This window comes from Pezoporus wallicus, unplaced genomic scaffold, assembly GCF_028554395.1.
Source record: "Pezoporus wallicus isolate ANWC-B61680 ecotype Strahan unplaced genomic scaffold, APGP_CSIRO_Pwel_v1 contig_6464, whole genome shotgun sequence".
Lineage (NCBI taxonomy): Eukaryota > Metazoa > Chordata > Aves > Psittaciformes > Psittacidae > Pezoporus > Pezoporus wallicus.
Genome location: NW_026642130.1, coordinates 6,373,440 through 6,392,814, shown reverse-complemented (window position 1 = coordinate 6,392,814; position 19,375 = coordinate 6,373,440). Strand labels below are relative to the sequence as shown.

The following is a 19,375-nucleotide window of genomic DNA, read 5'->3' as shown; positions in this document are numbered from 1 at the left end:
AAGGTCTGTTTCTAAGATATTTTTTTTTTAGATTTTTTAATGCCTTGTTCTTTCAGAATCTCACAATTTTTCTGCAATTATTCTTGTCAAATGACTTTGTCCAGGATTTGCATATCAGTAGTTCATGATGTAGTTTGCAATGTCTGTCAAATACCAGAGTGACCCCTGTCAATACCAGAGCTCTTTGAATCCGCCGAGCCAGGAAGCTTATAGATCAGTCATTGCACAGATCACCAGTCCTCGGGTGCTTGTTGGCTTGTTTAACCTACCTTTTCTCAGGCTGTCTCGCTGTTGAAAGAGTTCACACTTCAAAATGCAGTTGGGTTTTTTTCCCTCGATACGGAGCATGCTTACAAGGCCCTTTTCCTGTGGGCAGAGGGGTGATGAGCTTTTGCTGCCCAAAGAAGAGTGTCGGCTCCACCGCCTCCGAAGGCAGCAGCAGCAGCAGCTCTTTCCACAGGCTGCTTCCTGGGCCAAGTGTGGGTTTGCGTGATCTCGGGTCCAGTCGACAGACGACAGCATTGCTGGTGGCGTGGTTATAAATTCACATCAGTCAGGAAGCTGCATCTCTTTAAAGGGCAGAGCCGGTATTTTTATACTTTGGGTGAAAACAGCCCCAGGAACCTTCACACCCGATGAGGGCGCCCTCGCCTGCGGGGTGCCGCTGAGGGAGCTGGCAGGGCGGGTGGTGGGGCGGCCCTTGGGACGCGCGGGCTGGTCGGTTAGCAGGCTTACAGGGCGGTAAAGCCAGGGTTTTCCTCTCGGGCGGCTCCCGCTGCAGCCACCGCAGGCAAAAGCGAGGAGAGCTGCCTTGCTCCTCTCCACAGTGGAGGTGGCATGGAGGGGCTGTTGCCGCTGCCGGCTCGGCGGTCTCGCCTGGGCAGCCCTGACCCGAGGCAGGAGAAGAGCTCCCGCGGGGAATGCCCTCTCCCGAGCCTGGAGGGCAGCTATCTTTGCCCGTCCAGGCGCTGCGTGAGGGCGGGGGGACGACGCCATGCGCTGTCCCTCGCCTTCCCTCCGCGCCCCGCCCCGGGCACGCAGGTGCTGGACGGGGGTGGTCTGTCCGCTGTGCCATGGCCGGGGCTGCGAAGGGCATCCCGGAGCGCTCGGCGGAGGCGGAGGAGGTAAGGGGATGGGTCCCGCTCTAGTTTTCTTTTCATCGCTGGCAGGTTATGGGGAGGGCCCTGGTGGGCACTCTGGGGGGTTGGGGCAGCCCCTGTGCTGTGTGGTGCTTTTTGCGCGGCGCAGCCTGTCTCAGCCGGGTACCTGAAATAGCTCTTCAGCCCTTACTGCCCCCCTTCTGTCTCACCAAACAGCTCGGTGTAACTCTGGTATTGTCCTTCGAGTGCACTGTATGATATTTACTGCCCATCCCGGTGATGGGTGTCCATCTCGGGTCCCTTTCCACACCTTTTCCTCTGCGACTCTCTCTGATCAGGCCAGATGGGTTGCAGGAGAGGTGAGGGCGGGAGGGGGTCTTTCTCTTCAGGCAGCCTCATCAACTTAGAACTTGCAGATGTGTGTTGCGAGTGAGAGATTATCTAAATGATTCCTCTTGAGGCTCGGTACTTGTAGAGAGAGAAGTGGAGAGGGAGGTGAGAAATGAGTGAGGACCCCCCTCGCTCCGTAGCTCTTGAGGGGGCATCTGATCAAACTGGGAAAGGGGCAGCTTCAAAACAGAGGGACCAAAGTAACCTAACAGTGTGGTGGAGGGTGTTCAAGCTGTGGAGCTCATCGGGCCCTGTGGGCACATGTTGCTCTGGCTTGAAGTTTTGTGTTCAGCCCTGCTTCTGTCACTTCTTTCACTCAGGGGTGGGCTGATGTTTCAAAGAAACCTGAACAGTCCTTAAGATGTTTGGTTTGAGGGACCTGGGATGCTGCCTGTGACTGTCACACATAGGGTTGAGGCAGTTAGTTGCATGGTCACTCACAGAACAGAAACATTACCAGTATTAATTCTACATTGAGAGGAAAGCTGGCGCAAAAGCTGCTCCTCGTTAGCTACATTGTCATTGTTTCTCAGATAAACCTAGACTAGCATTTATCTTTGAGTCACAGGTTTTGCTCTCTCTTCTTACTGCTTTAAAAATACTTGTTGGCTCAGTTCTGGACTCAACTGATAAAGAATAGCTTAGGACAAAATGGGGCTGTTCCCTATGCCCATAATGTGCATGCAGTATCTTCACAAAGTTGCAAAAAGCTGTTTTCGGTGTGCTTAAATACTTTCTTTAGAAACAAGATGGTCTGTTATAACCACTGTATTCAATTTTTATTCTGTTGGGGAAGGGAACATTTACAAGCAACAAAAATACGGCTTTAATTTACAAGAGAATTAAAAATAAAGGAACCACAGTCTATGAGATGCATTCATTTTCTGTAACAGTGTTCACCCTTATTCTTCTATTTAAGGAGAAAAACCAAATCTTCTTACTATTATGCTTTCTTGGTTTACCTTGAAACACAATTAATTTTGATACGGTGGGGGCATGTAGAAGTGTAAAACTGTCAAATTAATCTGAGAACAAAAAAAGATTATAACTTAATTTGACCCTCCTTTCTCTTACCTCCCACTCCATCCTTTCATGTTTCTTCTAAAGCTTGTAGAAGCAATTTGATGTTGACATTCAACTACACCACAGGGGTTTCAAAACAAAATTTGCATTGTAAATACTTTGTATTTTGTGCCTTATTTGACCACTGCCTACACATTCAGCTCTCCAGTGAATTTTCTGACTACTTACTGCCAGACTTACACAGGTGAAAGCTTTCACTGCATTTCACAGAACTCGAGCAATTTCTGTTGCTTGAGGAAGCAATGCAGCAGGGAAGTTCAGCCTTAAGAGAAAAACCCTGTTAGCTGCTCATGGCTAGTGACTGTCATTGATCACGCTGGTCTGCACAAATGCGATGTTGTCCTTCTCAAGACAGTTTCTGGTGCCATTTATTAGAAATATCATGTAAAATCAACCAAGGCTAGGGGCTGAATCCTCTAGATCTTTAACAGACAGCTGCCATGTCTATCTTTTCTACTCTTACGTGTAAGCCCAGGAAGCTAAACAGAAGGAAATGTACCAGCTTTACTGGTGCAGAGACCTACCTTCATTTTTACCACTGCCTTACAGGATACTGATGTAGAAAGCATAGTGATTACCATAGAACTTCCATGTGGAGAGTCAAAACAGATTATGGGCTGCTGCTTTTGGAAGGTGACACCGGAATGTAGACTCTGAATGATTATTTCCTCAGCAGATAGAAACTCAGGGGCATTCGGTTAAATTGCTAGGCAAAGGATCTGCAGTGAATGCAGTAGCACTTCTTTTCATCGTACGTGTCAATCATGCATAGAACTGCCATGGTGCATTATGGCTTAATATCCAGATGAGTTCCAAAAGTAATTAGGCAAAATAAAAGGAAAAGAGGTTTTGAACAGTGATCAGGATGTAACCTCCATTTTAGGAAGTTCATGAACTGCTGATGCCCTGCGTTTCTGTGGGTGACTAAATGCAATATCTCTGTAGGCTGTGTCTATCTGACAGCTTATTTGATTCTGTAAATAACATTCATAGACAAAATCTAGTGAAAACTTGCCTACTGCTGTGACCAAAGTATTAAGCTAAAGGTGATCTGGGAATGTGATTCAGAAGATAGTTGAGCAGCATCCTGGGAGTGTGTGGAATCACAGTGAGACTGCTTTTCTAAAAGATGTACTAAGATTGTAAATTTTATAGCCATGAAAGTGATGTAAAGACAGGAGTGCTGCCTACAGCCTGTAAGTTTGAATCTTAATTGACTGTTTCCTGTACCACAACTTTAATAAAAGTAATTGTTAAAAACTTAACATTCTTTGTGTTCTAAAAAGATTTTAGAATTGTGTATACTGTATATAGAGGAATTTACTTTTTCTGTGTTATCTTGGCCTTAGCTATTGAAAGGACAAGGGGCAGTGGTTTATAAACTGAAAGAGGGACATAAGAAAGAAATCTTTATGGTGAGGGTGGGGAGGCGCTGGCACAGGTTGCCCAGAGTAGCTGTGGCTGCCCCGTCCCTGGCAGTGTTCAAGGCCAGGTTGGATGGGGCTTTGAGCAACCTGGTCTGGTGGAAGGTGTTCCTGCCTGTGGCAGGGGGTTTGGAACTAAATGAGTTCTAAGGTCCCTTCCAACCCAAATCATTCTGATGCTAGGAAGGAACAGAGCACAGATACTTGGGATCTGTTCAGTCTGCATTTGACTGTGGAACTTCCCTTCTATGAATGTTACCTAATTATGAGATTATGTATCAGTTATTATGGTCTGAGATATTAATATAAGAAATTATCTTCTTTAAAAAGTAAAAAAAAAATTTAAAAAAAAATTTGATTTAAACATTCAAAGACAATATAGTGTAACAGTATATGTACACCTTTGCTTCTTGCTTATTTGTAGACTTGTTCCTTCTTAATCACTTGTGAGGATCAGGTAGGTAAGCCTAGATTCCCTTGTATGAACATGGTAATCTGGTTTTAGGGGCTGAATTAAGGAAGAGAACCATTAAAAATCAAAGCAGTGAGCATACAAATGTCTGTTGATGATAGGGGTTGAGGACATACGGATTTATTAGTGGAATAACTGTGAAGTGAATCCATTAATTTGGAGTTAACCACAGACTTTAACCTTATAACTTCTGTAGCTTTTAACTCGTGTACCTTTTTTTTTTTTTCTTATGGCATGTACCTTACGTTTTTTCTGCTTCATCTTGGACAGGATTACAGGCTGTCAATTTGCAGCAAATTATGCTATGCAATAGGAGGTGCCCCAAACCAAGTGGCAGGGAGTGCTACTGCTTTCTTCCTCCAGATCTACTTGCTAGACATAGCCCATGTAAGTAGTACAAGAAACCTTTGTATATTGTAGACTTACCTCAGTTCTGATGTTGTCAACATGTCACTGGAATGATAAATGGTGAGTTAGCTAATAAACCTTTTAAATTGTCTTGGTATTATTTCCTCTAGCTGTTCAGCATCCTGGAAACTGCATAAACTTGTCAGGAAATACATTTCTTTTTCTCTAGTTTAGTTTCTGTCATGAAGTGGCCTTTACTTGCTTTTAGTTTGGGATCCTTAGTAGATCTTTAGGAACTACAGAGCTCACACACTTGCAAACATGAGAGGAAGCAGTTCTCTTTGTGAAGAGTCAGTGTAATATATGAGACATCTGAAACATTAATAGCACCATGTTGAGATTGTGGAGTTTTGCAGATTTGGTTTAGTTACAAATCACTGCAGTTGCATCCAGTAGCCAACATAATTTCACAGAAATTTCGTGTGGTATGTCTAAGATAATTTCTTTGCAAAGAAAGCTGAGTTATTCTTTGTGAAGGTTCTTCCAGTCTGTGACTTTCTTGTGCAGGAGCAGACGTGGTAAAACAAAGCAGTAGGAGTCATCCCGTTCATCTGACTTTCAGCTGCTCCTGCTAGACCAGGACAGCAGAGAAAGAAAATCAATCCATAAGTATTTTTTACTGTTTTGGATTGTCTTGTACGTCTGCATTGTAACTAGGTGGGACCAATAAAATACTATAGGATAGAAAAAAGGATTTTAGGGACATGAGGCCAACTTGCAGTGACTGTGAGAACAGCTGTAGCTGAAACTATACGAGTGACTTTCAGCAATGATGACACTATTTGCTGGAAAGAACGGGGGGCTGTGGATTAGATACCATTTTCCATTTTGCTATTTAACATGTACAAAAACAGGATATTGTGACTTGGGGAGTGGAAGTGTCCAAAAGATTGGCTTTATGGTTTTCCCATTAAAGTCTGATATCAGAAGCTGAAGTGTGACTTACTTGATAAAAATGGCAACACTTCCATCTCTGAAAGTGTTCAAAGCCAGGTTGGATGGGGCTTTGAGCAACCTGGTCTAGTGGAAGCTGCCCCTTTCCATGGCAGGGGGGGTGCAGCTAGATGATCTTTAACCAGTCCAAACCATTCTGCAATATCATGAAGCATGAACCAAATGAGAAAGACACTAATACAATTTTCTCAGGGTGCTTATAAATATGGCAATTTCCCAGCTCTCTGCTTATCCCGGAAACTGAAAATTTTTGAAGCTAGGGACTGTTTATTTCTTTTTGTGTTTGGAACCCCAGCTTTCTGGACAATATAAACATTCTTACATCTTCGGACACTACCTAAATAAATGATTTTATTTTGTCAACAAGTTCCTACTGAAACCCAATAATTTTTCTTAATGTTTGTAATGATACACTTCCTGCTTCATTAAGGGGCTTAATTATTTGTTCCTTGATGGAAGGAGGCAGGGGCAGGTTTTATTTCAAGGCCTAACAAACAGTTCTAAAATCCTGAGGTGTTTTCTACATCTTTTCAGGGGAGAGCATGTAATGTTGTAGTTACTCCCTATATTTAATTTTTGCCTAGTTAGAGATGAGTGAATTTAGCATATTTTATTAACACTGACAAGTTTCTGGTATTGGTGCTGACAGATACTGGCTACATTTAAGGGCTAAGAAAACAGAGGGATGTATAAGTCCAAACTGATGGTGAAGACAGTGTGACTGCACAGATGTCACTCCTAACATAAGGGAGGTTTTAATTTTCTTTAAGGCTTTCTGCCACCTTTCTTTAGTATCTACTTCCTTTCTGTCTATTCAGATTATTTGAACAAAATACCAGTGTGAAACCCACCTAATTTGAAGTTTTCTATCCTGTGTCCCTCATAACTACAGCATTTCAACCCCTATATCTTTCTGACTGGTATTTTGTTCCTGTTTTGATTTTCCCATCTCTTGAGAAGCAGTAGTGACTTCTGAGCAGTTCCAGTGCAGCCCCCCCTGGCAAATCTGCCTTAGGGTTGGTAGGCTACTTGCCACCCTAGCTGTGGGAGGAAAGGTGGGTGATGTGAACATCAGCAAACTGCTGTGGGACACAGTATAGTGCTTATCCCAGCCCTGTGCTACAGTGCAGCAATAGGATGCTTGAAGAGCCACTATCATTACCTGCTGCAGGCTACCATTCCCAGTCCTTCCCTGTTCATAAGCTTTCTAGTGCAGAGTATGGGTCTTGGAGGTGATGGTGTCAGAAAGATTGGCTGCCCCTACAATGTTACCTAATTTAGGCTAAAATTTAACAGGTGTGATTAAAAAGCACATAGCACCTGCCTTTTTATAAAGGCCATCGAGGACATTCAGAGATCATTGCTTTCTTCTTTCACCTCTAAGGGAATACCTACAGCAAATCCTTCACATGGGGACCTGCACCAGCTGGAAGCTGTGCAGAGCTCCCTAGGAGGCAATAAGCTCCATGGAAAAGCAGGAGATACTAGATCAAGCTTGATGTTGTATTTAGCAGCATTCACCAGGCTTCCTGCTGTGTCAGAGCACTGATAGCATGAAGAAGCATATAGATTAAGAGGGTTTGTCTGTCACTGTTTAAGCTGCATAGGATGTTTCAGCAGTCTCTGATTAGTTGATTTAAGGGATATTCATATTTGTATAGTTCTCAGTGACACTTTTCAGGCCTGTAGTTTCAGTGGCACAAACTGAGCACTTAGAAGAGAACTCACCTTTTTAAGCATCATATGATACGAGTTCCCAAGCTCTCTACAGATATATGGGAAAAATAACTACATTGTCTGGGATAAACTGTGTTTCTATATGGGCACTTAAGTATGATCCTCCTGGGTTAACTTCAAAGGTTTTTCTACTTGGCCATTTTATTCTTATGTAATCTGTGGACATTTTTCAGGTGAGATTTGTTGAACATGTGCTGGCAACTTACACTTGAACAGATGTGCCTTACGCAGTTTGGTTGTCACAGTTCAGTTCTAAGAGGATTAAGGCTGCTGTGCTAAAACCCCTGCCACAGCCACATGCCATCGGTTGGCAGCCTTGTTGGTAATCTCAGGAGATGCAAAAACATGAATGCATGTAAATAGCTCCCTCTACTTTTGTTTAGATCAGGTCAAGATAAAAATATGGGGAAATCAGGCTGTGTGGAGAACAAGGTGAGGGGATAATGACAGAAGGGACTCTGACAGATTTGTGATTTAAACAAGGACTTTAGTCTACTATTTTACAGTCTGACTGATTTTCCTGGTTCTAAACACATTCATAATCTCTCTTTCCTTGCACTTTTCCCTTCTAATCTCTTCTTGCATGGTGCCTGTTCTAATGTCTCATTTGTGTGCTATGGATAATCAATAGTAATTTGTATGACAGCAGCAGACTGTTTTGTAAATGAACTCTCATTATTCTTTGAAACACTGTTTTGTTTTTTCTGGAAAGTTGCTTTATGCTGTTTTATTGTGTTGTGAAACAATGGCTGTTGTTTACAGTATTCTGTCTGTACTTTCAGATAACTCCATTTCATGCCTCTTTGGTGCTGTTCATTGGCAAAGCCTCAGGTGCAGTTACTGATCCTGTTGCTGGCTTTTTTATTAGCAAAAGTAGATGGACAAAAATTGGACGGCTTATGCCTTGGTAAGCATCAATGTGTACATATATTTACATATATACAGGAATATATGGGAATATTGTGTCTGTGTTGTGATCGTGCAGTCGCCTTATTTATTTTGACCTCATTTTTCTTTGCCTGTTTCCCAGACAACAGTGATTGTATTCATTCTATCTATATAAAATCAAGAAGAAAAATTGTCATGTCATAAATTTCCCTTTAACTTTGTCACCCGTGAAAACACAGAAGAGATTTTGTACCACACAAACAAATAAAGCCAAGACATCATGTTGTTAACAAAGCTGGAAGCTCAGATCTAAAACTTTCTTGAATCTGTAGTTGAATTTTCATCTTTATATAGATTTCTTTAGTTTGGCTTCACTCCTCCAAGAAATTAGAACTTGTTTATACTTGTGTCCTGGTGTGCCTTCACTTCTCACATCAGCCTCCCAGGAGCTCCATTAACTTTAAATCTCTACGCTCTCCAGTTCAGTAAAGGATGCGTGCATATGTGTGGAACAGATGTGATATCCTAGTGCTGAAGGGCTCAGCAACCAGCACTGCCCTGGCACTCTCTATGTGCCTCCTTACAGCACTTGTTCTGGTCCTACTTCTCTTGCATCTCTGCAATCAAAATACTTAATTACAGATCACCATGACTTTTATGATGAATAAGATGTAAGATTTTGATCAGCATTTCTGAAGAAGGGATTGTGTGATGCTTCACTGTGATGTACTTATTCCCTGTTTGCACTCTGGCTAGTACATTTGTGCATGTGCTGTCCATGTGCTACAGGGAGAGGTTAGAAGAATGAATGTTACTTGTGTAGGAAGGAGATTGATAGGTGTGAAGCAAGAAGATTGAAAAGGGTTGTTCCATGTTAGAGGAACCCAAGCTCATCTGTGCCATAGGGTATTTATTTTTTGGGGTTTTTATATTTTGGAAGTCAAGGGGAGAGTTGAGTAGGTTGTGAAACGGAGCAGTGCTGAAAGACTCCTTATCTCAAGCATTGTAAGGATATATTTATTGTAAGATATATGGAATTGATACAAGCCCCACACTTGATTCACAACAGAAATCTAGGAGTAAATGTGGTATGCTGAGCAAAGAAGTTGAATTTTCATGGAAAATAAACCCAATTTTTTGGATAGTGGCTCTCTTGCTGTCATGTGGTTTTACAGCTACAGAAACTTGTCTGTGGGCACCTTATATCTGACAAAGAATAGAAGGCAAGTACATGCTGGAGGAAGGCTGAGAGATCAACTGCTCCTGGCTCCAGCAGGAACAGGGCCTTCAAGTCAAAGATAAGCTTTTTGTCAAGAGCCCCATGGGAAAAGAGGAGCTTGCTGCTGTTTCTCTTTTCATGATTTGGTTTGTGGCCAGGTAAATGGAGTGCTTTTTAATGTGCACTGACTTAACTAAGCAACAGTTATTAAAAAAGAAAGGAATAACATTTTTATACAAATGCCATTAGATGTATTCTGATGCCTCTTCTTGTTTGTTGGTTTGGGTTTTTCAGTTTTCTGAAAATACTGCAAGTACATGTGTTTATTGTTACTGTTAAATCGATGTTAGCATAACTCCGTTCTAACAGAAGCATCAAAAGCCGAGACCAGGCCTATGCACTGTAAACCAATGACTACAATTAGCATTTCGTACAGGAAAGGTGCTTATCTAACCCAGCCTTTAATATGCGTTCAGCAAACAGCGCAAAAATCCTTTCTTTCCAGAAGGATTTTGTCTGAATCTTTTTGGCAATAGTAATTCTTTTCATGGGAATTTTGTTCCTACACTTTGGAGGTCAGACCATATTTATACAAAGCAAAAAATAGGTCTTCCGTTAGCCAACAATACTTCAGTATTCTGAAATTCTTATGACTTTTTATATATCTAGAGTGAAGCAATGGAATTAGCTCAGTCAGCAAAGCAAGAACATTAGTAAAGAAGGTGAACGTTTAATTATAGCTTAATACTGTGCTCAATATAATAAGAATTCATCAATCACTACTGATCTCTTTAATGTGATGCGTTTAAAAGGCATAAGCAGACATTGACTTGAAATATCCAAACCTAGTCAAATGTTTTGTCAAAGGAGATAATAGACAATCAGATATTCAGCAACTTCAGCAAGGCTCTGAAAACTCACTGACATTAATAAGAAAAGAAGAATGTAGAAAAAGGATGTGGGGGGGGGGAATACTAAAAGGGTTATTGCTGAAAAGTTGCAAGAAAAACTCGCTATGAAAATGTTTTACTGTGGTGACTCTGTCTGGATATCAGTCAGTAAGAGCTCACATGGAGAGGAAGGTAGATTCCCAGAGATGTGTTAGGATTTTATCCATATTTTTGTTTTCCATTGCTGACTAGCTGTCTATGCACTCTGTTCTGGGGAATGGAGAATACCAGAGAATACCAGAACCTGGCACTTTCCTTGTAAATGCTCCACTCCCAGTGATGCATTCCAAAGAGCACTGTGGGAAAGCCATTGTTTTACTAAACTATTTACCCACATTACTCTTTTGTATTCCAGGTTTTGAGTTCACGATTGCGAAACAATCAGATGACCCCCAATGTCAGTAGTGCTGTTGTGAAAGGATTTATCTATTCTCCCTTGTATGTGTTTGGACATTTTTTAAATTGGGATCTTGGTCATCTAATTACATTGATTTACAAGAATACAGGAAAGTCCTGATGCTGCTGCAGCTCAGGCTTTTAGGATATAGTGGCATCAAACCACTTCATAGAATGATAGAATGGTTAGAGTTGAAAAGGACCTTAAAGATCATTGAGTTCCAACCCCCCTGCAGTGTCACCTTCCACTAGACCAGGTTTCTCAAAGCCCCATCCAACCTGGCCTTGAACGCTGCCAGGGATGGGGCAGCCACAGGTTCTCTGGGTAGCCTGTGCCAGTGCCTCTTTCCCCTCACAGAAAAGAATTTCTTCCTTATATCTCATCTAAATCTTCCTGCTTTCAGTTTCAAACCATTCCCCCTTGTCCTCTGAAGTCCTTATCATGTCCTTCCATATCATGGAGTTTGACAAGTGTTTTTGCCTGAAATTAGTTTTAGACTAATATAATTAATTGCTGGTTAATGGCAATGTCTGGAATTTAATTTTCTGTGCTTCTTTTTTTTTAAGCCACCTTCCTCACCCAAAGATAATCCTTTTTTGTTTGAAGTGATTAGGAGTTTTGCTGCTGAGTTAAATAGAGCAAATTATAGAATCATAGAATCATAGAATAGTTAGGGTTGGAAAGGACCTTAAGTTCATCTAGTTCCACCCCCCCTGCCATGGGCAGGGACACCTCACACTGAACCATGTCACCCAAGGCTCTGTCCAACCTGGCCTTGAACACCACCAGGGATGGAGCATTCACAACTTCCCTGAGCAAACCATTCCAGTGCCTCACCACCCTAACAGGAAAGAATTTCCTCCTTATATCCAATCTAAACTTCCCCTGTTTAAATTTTAACCCATTACCCCTTGTCCTATCACTACAGTCCCTAATGAAGAGTCCCTCCCCAGCATCCCTATAGGCCCCCTTCAAATACTGGAAGGCTGCTATGAGGTCTCCATGCAGCTTTCTCTTCTCCAGGCTGAACAGCCCCAACTTTCTCAGCCTGTCTTCACACAGGAGGTGCTCCAGTCCCCTGATCATCCTCATGCCCCGCCTCTGGACTTGTTCGAACAGTTCCATGTCCTTTTTATGTTGAGGACACCGGAACTGCACACAATACTCCAGATGAGGTCTCACGAGAGCAGAGTAGAGGGGCAGGATCACCTCCTTCGACCTGCTGGTCACACTCGTTTTGGTGCATCCCAGGGTATGGTTGGCTTTCTGGGCTGCAAGTTCACACTGAAGCCTTCTCATGTTCATTTTTTCATTGACCAGCACCCCCAAGTCCTTCTCCACAGGGCTGCTCTGAATCTCTTCTCTGCCCAACCTGTAGCTGTGCCTGGCATTGCTCCGACCCAGGTGTAGGACCTTGCACTTGGCATGGTTAAACTTCATAAGGTTGGCATCAGCCCACCTCACAAGCGTGTCAAGATCCCTCTGGATGGCATTCCTTCCCTCCAGCGTATCAACCGAACCACGCAGCTTGGTGTCATCGGCAAACTTGCTGAGGGCACACTCAATCCCAGTGTCCATGTCAGCGACAAAGATGTTGAACAAGACCGGTCCCAACACCGATCCCTGAGGGACACCACTCGTTACTGGTCTCCAGCTGGACATTGAGCCATTGACCACAACTCTTTGTGTGTGCCCATCCAGCCAGTTCTTTATCCACCAAGTGGTCCATCCATCAAATTGATGTCTCTCCAATTTAGAGACAAGGATGTCATGTGGGACAGCATCGAATGCTTTGCTCAAGTCCAGGTAGATGACATCAACTGCTCTACTCCTGTCCATCAGTTCTGTAGCCCCATCATAGAAGGCCACCAAATTGGTCAGGCAGGATTTCCCCTTAGTGAAGCCATGCTGGCTGTCACCAAGCACCTTGTTGTTTTTCATGTGCCTTAGCATGCCTTCCAGGAGAATCTGCTCCAAGATTTTGCCAGGCACAGAGGTGAGACTGACTGGTCTGTAATTCCCCAGGTCATCCATTTTCCCCTTCTTGAAAATGGGGGTTATAGTTCCCTTTTTCCAGTTGCTGGGAGCTTCATCTGACTGGAATCATCATATTATAATATATGAAATCATCATATGTTATCATATACCCAGGTAGATACCGACTGTAGGAACTTTTGCAGTGGACTGTCCATTATCTTCTATGCTGTTTTCAGCATTTTCAGGTCTATTGACATGTTTGCACTTGCTTGAAGTAGCAATGAAGAGGTGAAGTTGTGAGGAAAACTGAAGGCATTAAAATTGCAAGAGGGAATACTTGGTAATAAGTAGGCTCATATAAAAATTCCTGAATTATGCAAAGACGTGACTATAAAACTTAGTTTTCAGTAGTTCTTTCCTATAAATGTCTGAAACGTGCTAAGGCATGGTGTGCAGTTAACATTTGCTTGGGGTTTTTTTCAATTTCATGGAAGTAGTTGTATATTTTTATATTAATTTGTGTATTTAATGCACATTAATGTTTAATACTTTAAACCATGGCATTATTATAGTCAGAAAAATTGCACATAAAATAAATTGCATTATACTGACTTTTAGGAGGAAAATTTAATGAGTTTTGCTATCATTAGGTTGAGATTGTTGTTGTTTGTTAATCTTATTTGCAGGATGCTGGCATGTACACCCTTCACAGTAGTGTCCTACTTTTTTATGTGGTACCTGCCTCCTTTTGTATCAGGAAGAGTTGCATGGTACTTGACTTTCTACTGCCTTTTCCAAGCACTGACCACAGTAAGTAGATTACAGGCTGTGATGTTCTCAGCAGTAACTTGCTTGTTTTCTATGTTAATGCATTCAGATTTAGTAAATTGGAATTTATAAAAGCTTCACAGCTGATGTCAACTTCCAGTAAGTTTAAGGGATAGGCAGATGTCCTTTTATCAGACTCTCTGCTGGTTGATGGTTTCTGCCAATGTTTTCTTTGGCATATGACCTGCTAACTTGGAGAGATCACCTCCATTTACTTTCATTGGCAGTGCCCTAGATACTCAACTCGTTCTTGTGTAGATCCACAGGGACACTCAGATTTTTAGATTCCTAATTCCAGTTAGATATAACTTCTCATAACTTCAATTTTCAGGAGAAGATTAGGAGGCCGAGTAGGCTTCTGGCTCTAGTTCTGGGTATTTTGAGTCAAACTAGAAGGCAATGGAAAGTCGGGGTAGCCTGGCTGAAATAGTACTGATAGTGGTCATCATGATATTTTTGCCTGATTAGAAGAGTTTGAGCAGATGATTCTTTTTTAATACAGCCCAGAACTTGCAATATTTATGCAGAAGCCATCATTTCAGTGGATCCCAAAGGACTTCTCTGACGTGTTCCATACTGTACATGTAAGGCTTGCATCTGTTTCGTCTTGTAGCCAGTATCAAGGTGAAACAAGGTCTCTTCTGTGCAGAGCAGTAGCACACAGCAGATTAGGACTTGAAGTGCTACAGCTGTATAGCAATTTGGACGGGTGTGTCCTTGCTGATTGATTTTCACTGGATCACATCTTGGAAAAGTGGTTGCCAGACTTTTAAATGGTATTTCTTGTTTGACTTTGGCTTTTCTCCTCTTTAGGTGTCTGTTGGACCTGGGAATTCTGTATTCCTGTATTAAGGTGGAATGTTTCCCTAGATCCTTTGTTTTCTCTGTAGAAAGAGGGTCCAGAATACATTCATAATTGCTTAAAATAATGTTCTTCCTTCTCTCTTTTTGAAGGAAAAACACAGGTTTTCCATGGCAGAGCTTTAAAAGTGTATACACTTGCCATGTTTGATGGAGGGGAACAGAAATGCATTTTGTATGAACAGAGTAGGATGAGAATTACAAAAGTTAGTTTGCCTAATTACAGATCTCTGTGGTGGTGGAAACACCACAGATAATTTGATGACTCAAGCAGGTTCACATCACACTTCCACTTCACAGTAGTCTGAGAGTTTGGCCTGTATGTTCCAAGATTTTAGAAGTGGTTTTTATTTAAGCTCAACTCTATGAGGACAGTGTCCCACTCACATCATGACAAACCAAAAATAGGGTCAAGCCTTTAGTCTTCAGTAGTTATTTTCAGTGAAGTACTACTGGAGATAAGGCTTGTCCTACAATAAAAGTGGGGCTCATTTACGTGGCATTGAAATAAATAAAAAAAAAACACACAAAAAAAAAAATATTGCGAGTGCATTGTTTCCACCCAGATTTTACAGCAAGGTACCAATAGCATACTAGATACAGTGCTGTAAAAACAAACAAGCAACACTCCTCATCTACCTTTTTGTCAGTGCATGCACACAGCAGTTGGGTGTTTCTACCTATTCTTAAATTAAGAAGTGTGCAACAAAATGGTGCTGAAAACAAAGTAGTTTTCACAATTATCTCCTAGAATTAGTGAGACAGGTATTTGAAATTCTTTGGTGATTCAAGTCTTCTGTATTGAATAAAGTGGAAGATTGCATTGTCTTCATTATGGCTTTACTTCCTGTTATTTAGCTCAAGCTAGGAACATTATAATTACCTAGCACAAAGAAAACTAGATGTTTTATAACCTATCTATAAAGGAAACTTACCCAAGGAAGCTGAAGGAGCATAGCATTAAGGTACAGCCTCCTGGTAATTTATTATTTACTATTTGTGTTATGAAAGATACTTTTTTCCTTTTATATACTTTACAAAACATAAAGAAAAGAGAGGATCTTGTGCTAAAAATAACAGTGTTCTAAATACGTGAATTCCAATGTGGCATTAAACAATTTTCCTGGATATCAAAGGAATACAGCATTTACCCTGACATTTCCTTAGTGATGTTTTTTCTTTACATAGTTATTCCAGGTACCGTACTCTGCCCTCACCATGTTTCTCAGCACAGACCAGAAGGAGAGAGATTCTGCAACAGCGTACCGTGAGTGTGATCTGGGCTTTCTCATGTGGAGTAGGGCTGAGGTTTATTTCAAATCATTCTTCATTTATAGGCAGTTCCTAATGGTTTGTGTCCCTAAACTGGACTTCTATATGAGATGTTTAGTATCTAATGAAAACTGTTTTGCCTTGTAAATGCTTCATTTTTCTAGCTAAATGGGTGACATTATTGTTAAATTATCTGAAAAAACTCTTTCGGGTTTATTGTTAGCCAGGCAGAACAGTAAAAATCAGTCTTACCCAACCTAGGGTAGGGAATAATGATTTAATTTAAAGGTGATTTTTAGTGGAAAAACCAAAGTGCTGGTCTTCATTAACATGGTCTAGTGTGAGGCTTCCCTGCCCATGGATTTAGGGATTGGAACTGGATAATCTTAAGGTCCTTTCCAACCCAAACCATTCTATGATTCAATTAAAGAAACGCTGAAAATAATTTTAAGTATTTCCTTTCTTTTTTTGTTTATTTTTTTTTCTTTTCAGTTCAGATTTCTTTAGGTTTGTGTGTTTCATGGTGTAAATTCAAATCCCAAACCTATTTTCTCTGATAAAGTTTCTAGAACTCATAGAACCACGACAATTAGCCTCATCAGAAAAGGAGAGTTATTTTGTATGCATGTTCACACCAACTGAAGTCTCTTTTTAGTTCATTTGTGTTTGTTTAATTCTAATTTAAACCAAGTAGTTTAAGGACAGATCTTGCTGTGGTATAACTAGCATTCTGTATTAGTTAAAAGAATGAGGGTTTCCAGACCGTATCTCTGGCTCTTTAGCAACCAAAACCAGATGGTTTTTGCTTCGAAGCAAATTGATCAGACCAAAGTGCAATAAAAGTGTTTCCAAGGTTTCCTGTATAGATCATAAATTGAATGTAAGAAGTTTCTTCCCATCCTGTTCTCTTCAGCTCTGTTCTCACACCTTCTTTCCTATGTAACTGCTGTCTCTCGTGGCCACCAGCATTAAGCAAGGTAAAGAGAAAAGAGTTAGATATCACATTAAGTAATTTTATGTTTTAACTTGTCCTTCAGTGTTATTTTAGAATAACTGTTGCAGCAGTTTGCTCTTCCTGGCAAGACCGCTTTTCTCTTCCATTAGTCCTAACCCTCAGCATACATGCTTATGTTGAAAACTAGACCACAGAGGTGCAATGAAATGGCCAGAAGTACCAAAAAAAGTAATGTCAGAAATTCTAGATACAGCACCCCCTGAGCAACCCAATCCCTTTCCAGCATATGGAACAGTTGTAATTTGCATTATCATTAACTATCTCAAGAGAAAGTTTGGGCTAGCAGTCACAGGACAGGACTAAACAGTGAGGGATTCCAGTTGTGTTATATTCTTTGGCACTGATTGTATTCTGAGTCATCTGCCCTAAATTCTAACAAAATCCATGTACCTAGTGTTTTCTGTTGTCTGGTTTTATGTCTTCAGAGGCTGTGATCCAAATAAATGTACTTTCCTATGTGCTAGTCCCATGCAAGGCTTCACAGGCATATGAAATCTGTGCTCATAAAAGCTGTTGAACTCTATGGCTGAGAGGTGTACGCATTTATAGTGTCATTTTAATGTTCAGACAGGCTTTAACTTTTGAGTGTACAGCTGTTCTCCTAAGCCAAGTTAGGGTGAATAAATGAATCATAGTTTTGACTTTTCAAATGTTGATATTTTTGTATATTTTGAAATTATGTTTGTTTGGAGCAAGCTTTCTTGTAATGACAATGATTATGTGAGAATCTCTCCCCCCCCCCCCCCTTTTTTTTAAATACTTCAGCCTCTCTCTGGGTTTCATAGAGAATTCTTCTTGTTGATAGACTTTCTTGGATGCAGTCAGTTGTTCAGGCATTTCTTCAACTCTTTAAAGAAAACCAGCTGTGTAATATGAAGTGTGCTTTAAAAAACAAAAAAGGTTGGGATCAGAGGTTCCATTACCCTCTGCTGGAGACAAGCAGAACTGCTCAGTACAAATTTTGTCCTGCTTCTCACTGTGATTCCTAAGTTGCTTTACCATAAATCCTACTTACATTCTAGGCAAGATATAACCTACTTCAAGGTACAGTCTGCTTTCTGAAACATCAGCTTTCTTGGCTAAGTGGAAAGTAATAAATTCTAAATTCTGAGCACATAAGAGCTTTCAAATGTACCTGTTCCTCAGTTCTTGCTACTTCTTAGAAAGTAAGGTTTCATAATGGTTGTACTTCTATTGCCTCTGATGATGCTTCTGAGTTTTATTCTATGCAAGTGCTTGGTAAAATGCAGATGTAGAGCCCTAATGAAGATTATAGATGTGTAGGTGGTGTTTTGAATGAAAGGTATTACTTGGGTGCATTGCCTTTCCACTGAGTAGTCAACTGTTTTGAAGCTCTGCAAAGCCCAACTGAGACTGTCAGATAAGGTTGAGGTCAGGATTTTCACCATCTGTCAGCATTTTTGTATGTATGGACTGAACTGTAATATTGCCAGTAAAACTGAATGTGAAGTTTGGGGAAGAAGCTGTTATTCTTTTACTTCCCGTTGGTTTCAGTTAATACCATGTGAAGCCTCAAATTTTCTATTCAGAAACATTTTCTATTTGGGAGCATACTAGCAATGGTTTAAATGATCCAAAGTCTCCTAAGGACCCTGTATCTTTAAGCAAAATGTGTAAATAGTGCCTGGAGACAGAACAGGAATTTGGTTTATGTCCCTACCATGGGGATGCTGGGTATGGCCACATTGCATGGAAACAGAAGTGGCAGGCTTGAAATCCCTCAGGGTGAGAAGGGACTAGAACCCAGCTTACTCACCACTTGCCTGCAGTGGAGCTGTAACAACTAACCACCTTGTTGACTGATTTTTGAGTACATGAAGCATGATCTGCATGTCCATGGTCAGATCTTTACTGTCCCAAATAGAGGCTTTGGGTTTTTTTTTTTTTTTAGATGATTCCTTATTCTTATGGTGCTTGGAGTGGTAGTAGTCTGAATAATTCACTGAGACTAAGGTAGCTAGTTCTGCCTTACTCTGGCCTTAGACAGTTAGGAGTGGCATCTACTGTTTCCAGGAGCTTGGCAGCTGTATTATTTCCAACATAAGCCTGATGTAAGTACTGTTTTATTTTACCAATTGGAGAGCCTATAGGTCTAATCAGATAAGTGGCTTGAAAAATGTTTCACAAGTTACTGTCAAGCTTAAGATGAAAAGCCTGATGTCATGGCTCCTGGTCCTGCTTCAGAATAGTGGCATTCAACATTTAAACTGTAGTTTTCTGGTCCTCGAGATGAAAGAGGTTCCTGTGTTATCCACTTGTGGCTCTTAATCTCAGCTGCGTCCATCATGCAGCTTGAATAAAAGCAGATCTTCCATGCAGACTTCTAAAAGCTGATCAGAAAACAGATTACAAAATTCTGTTTCCATGAAACTGTTTTAT

General features: G+C 41.1%; 1 protein-coding gene across 4 annotated transcripts in view; it reads left to right on the top strand.

The window, feature by feature from the left end:
• The first annotated feature begins 914 nt into the window (after positions 1–914).
• The window catches only part of MFSD2B (MFSD2 lysolipid transporter B, sphingolipid), a 34,229-nt gene continuing 15,768 nt past the window's right edge, over positions 915–19,375 (top strand). For 2 of the 4 annotated variants that reach the window (XM_057427620.1, XM_057427619.1), the window contains exons 1-6: positions 915–1,124; positions 4,422–4,454; positions 4,740–4,856; positions 8,351–8,475; positions 13,686–13,809; positions 15,877–15,955. In XM_057427620.1, coding sequence (XP_057283603.1) covers positions 921–1,124; positions 4,422–4,454; positions 4,740–4,856; positions 8,351–8,475; positions 13,686–13,809; positions 15,877–15,955 — 682 coding nt within the window. In that variant the 5' untranslated portion in view covers positions 915–920. The remainder of the gene's footprint in view (positions 1,125–4,421; positions 4,455–4,739; positions 4,857–8,350; positions 8,476–13,685; positions 13,810–15,876; positions 15,956–19,375) is intronic. The other 2 variants (XM_057427623.1, XM_057427624.1) reach the window with 2 other exon arrangements.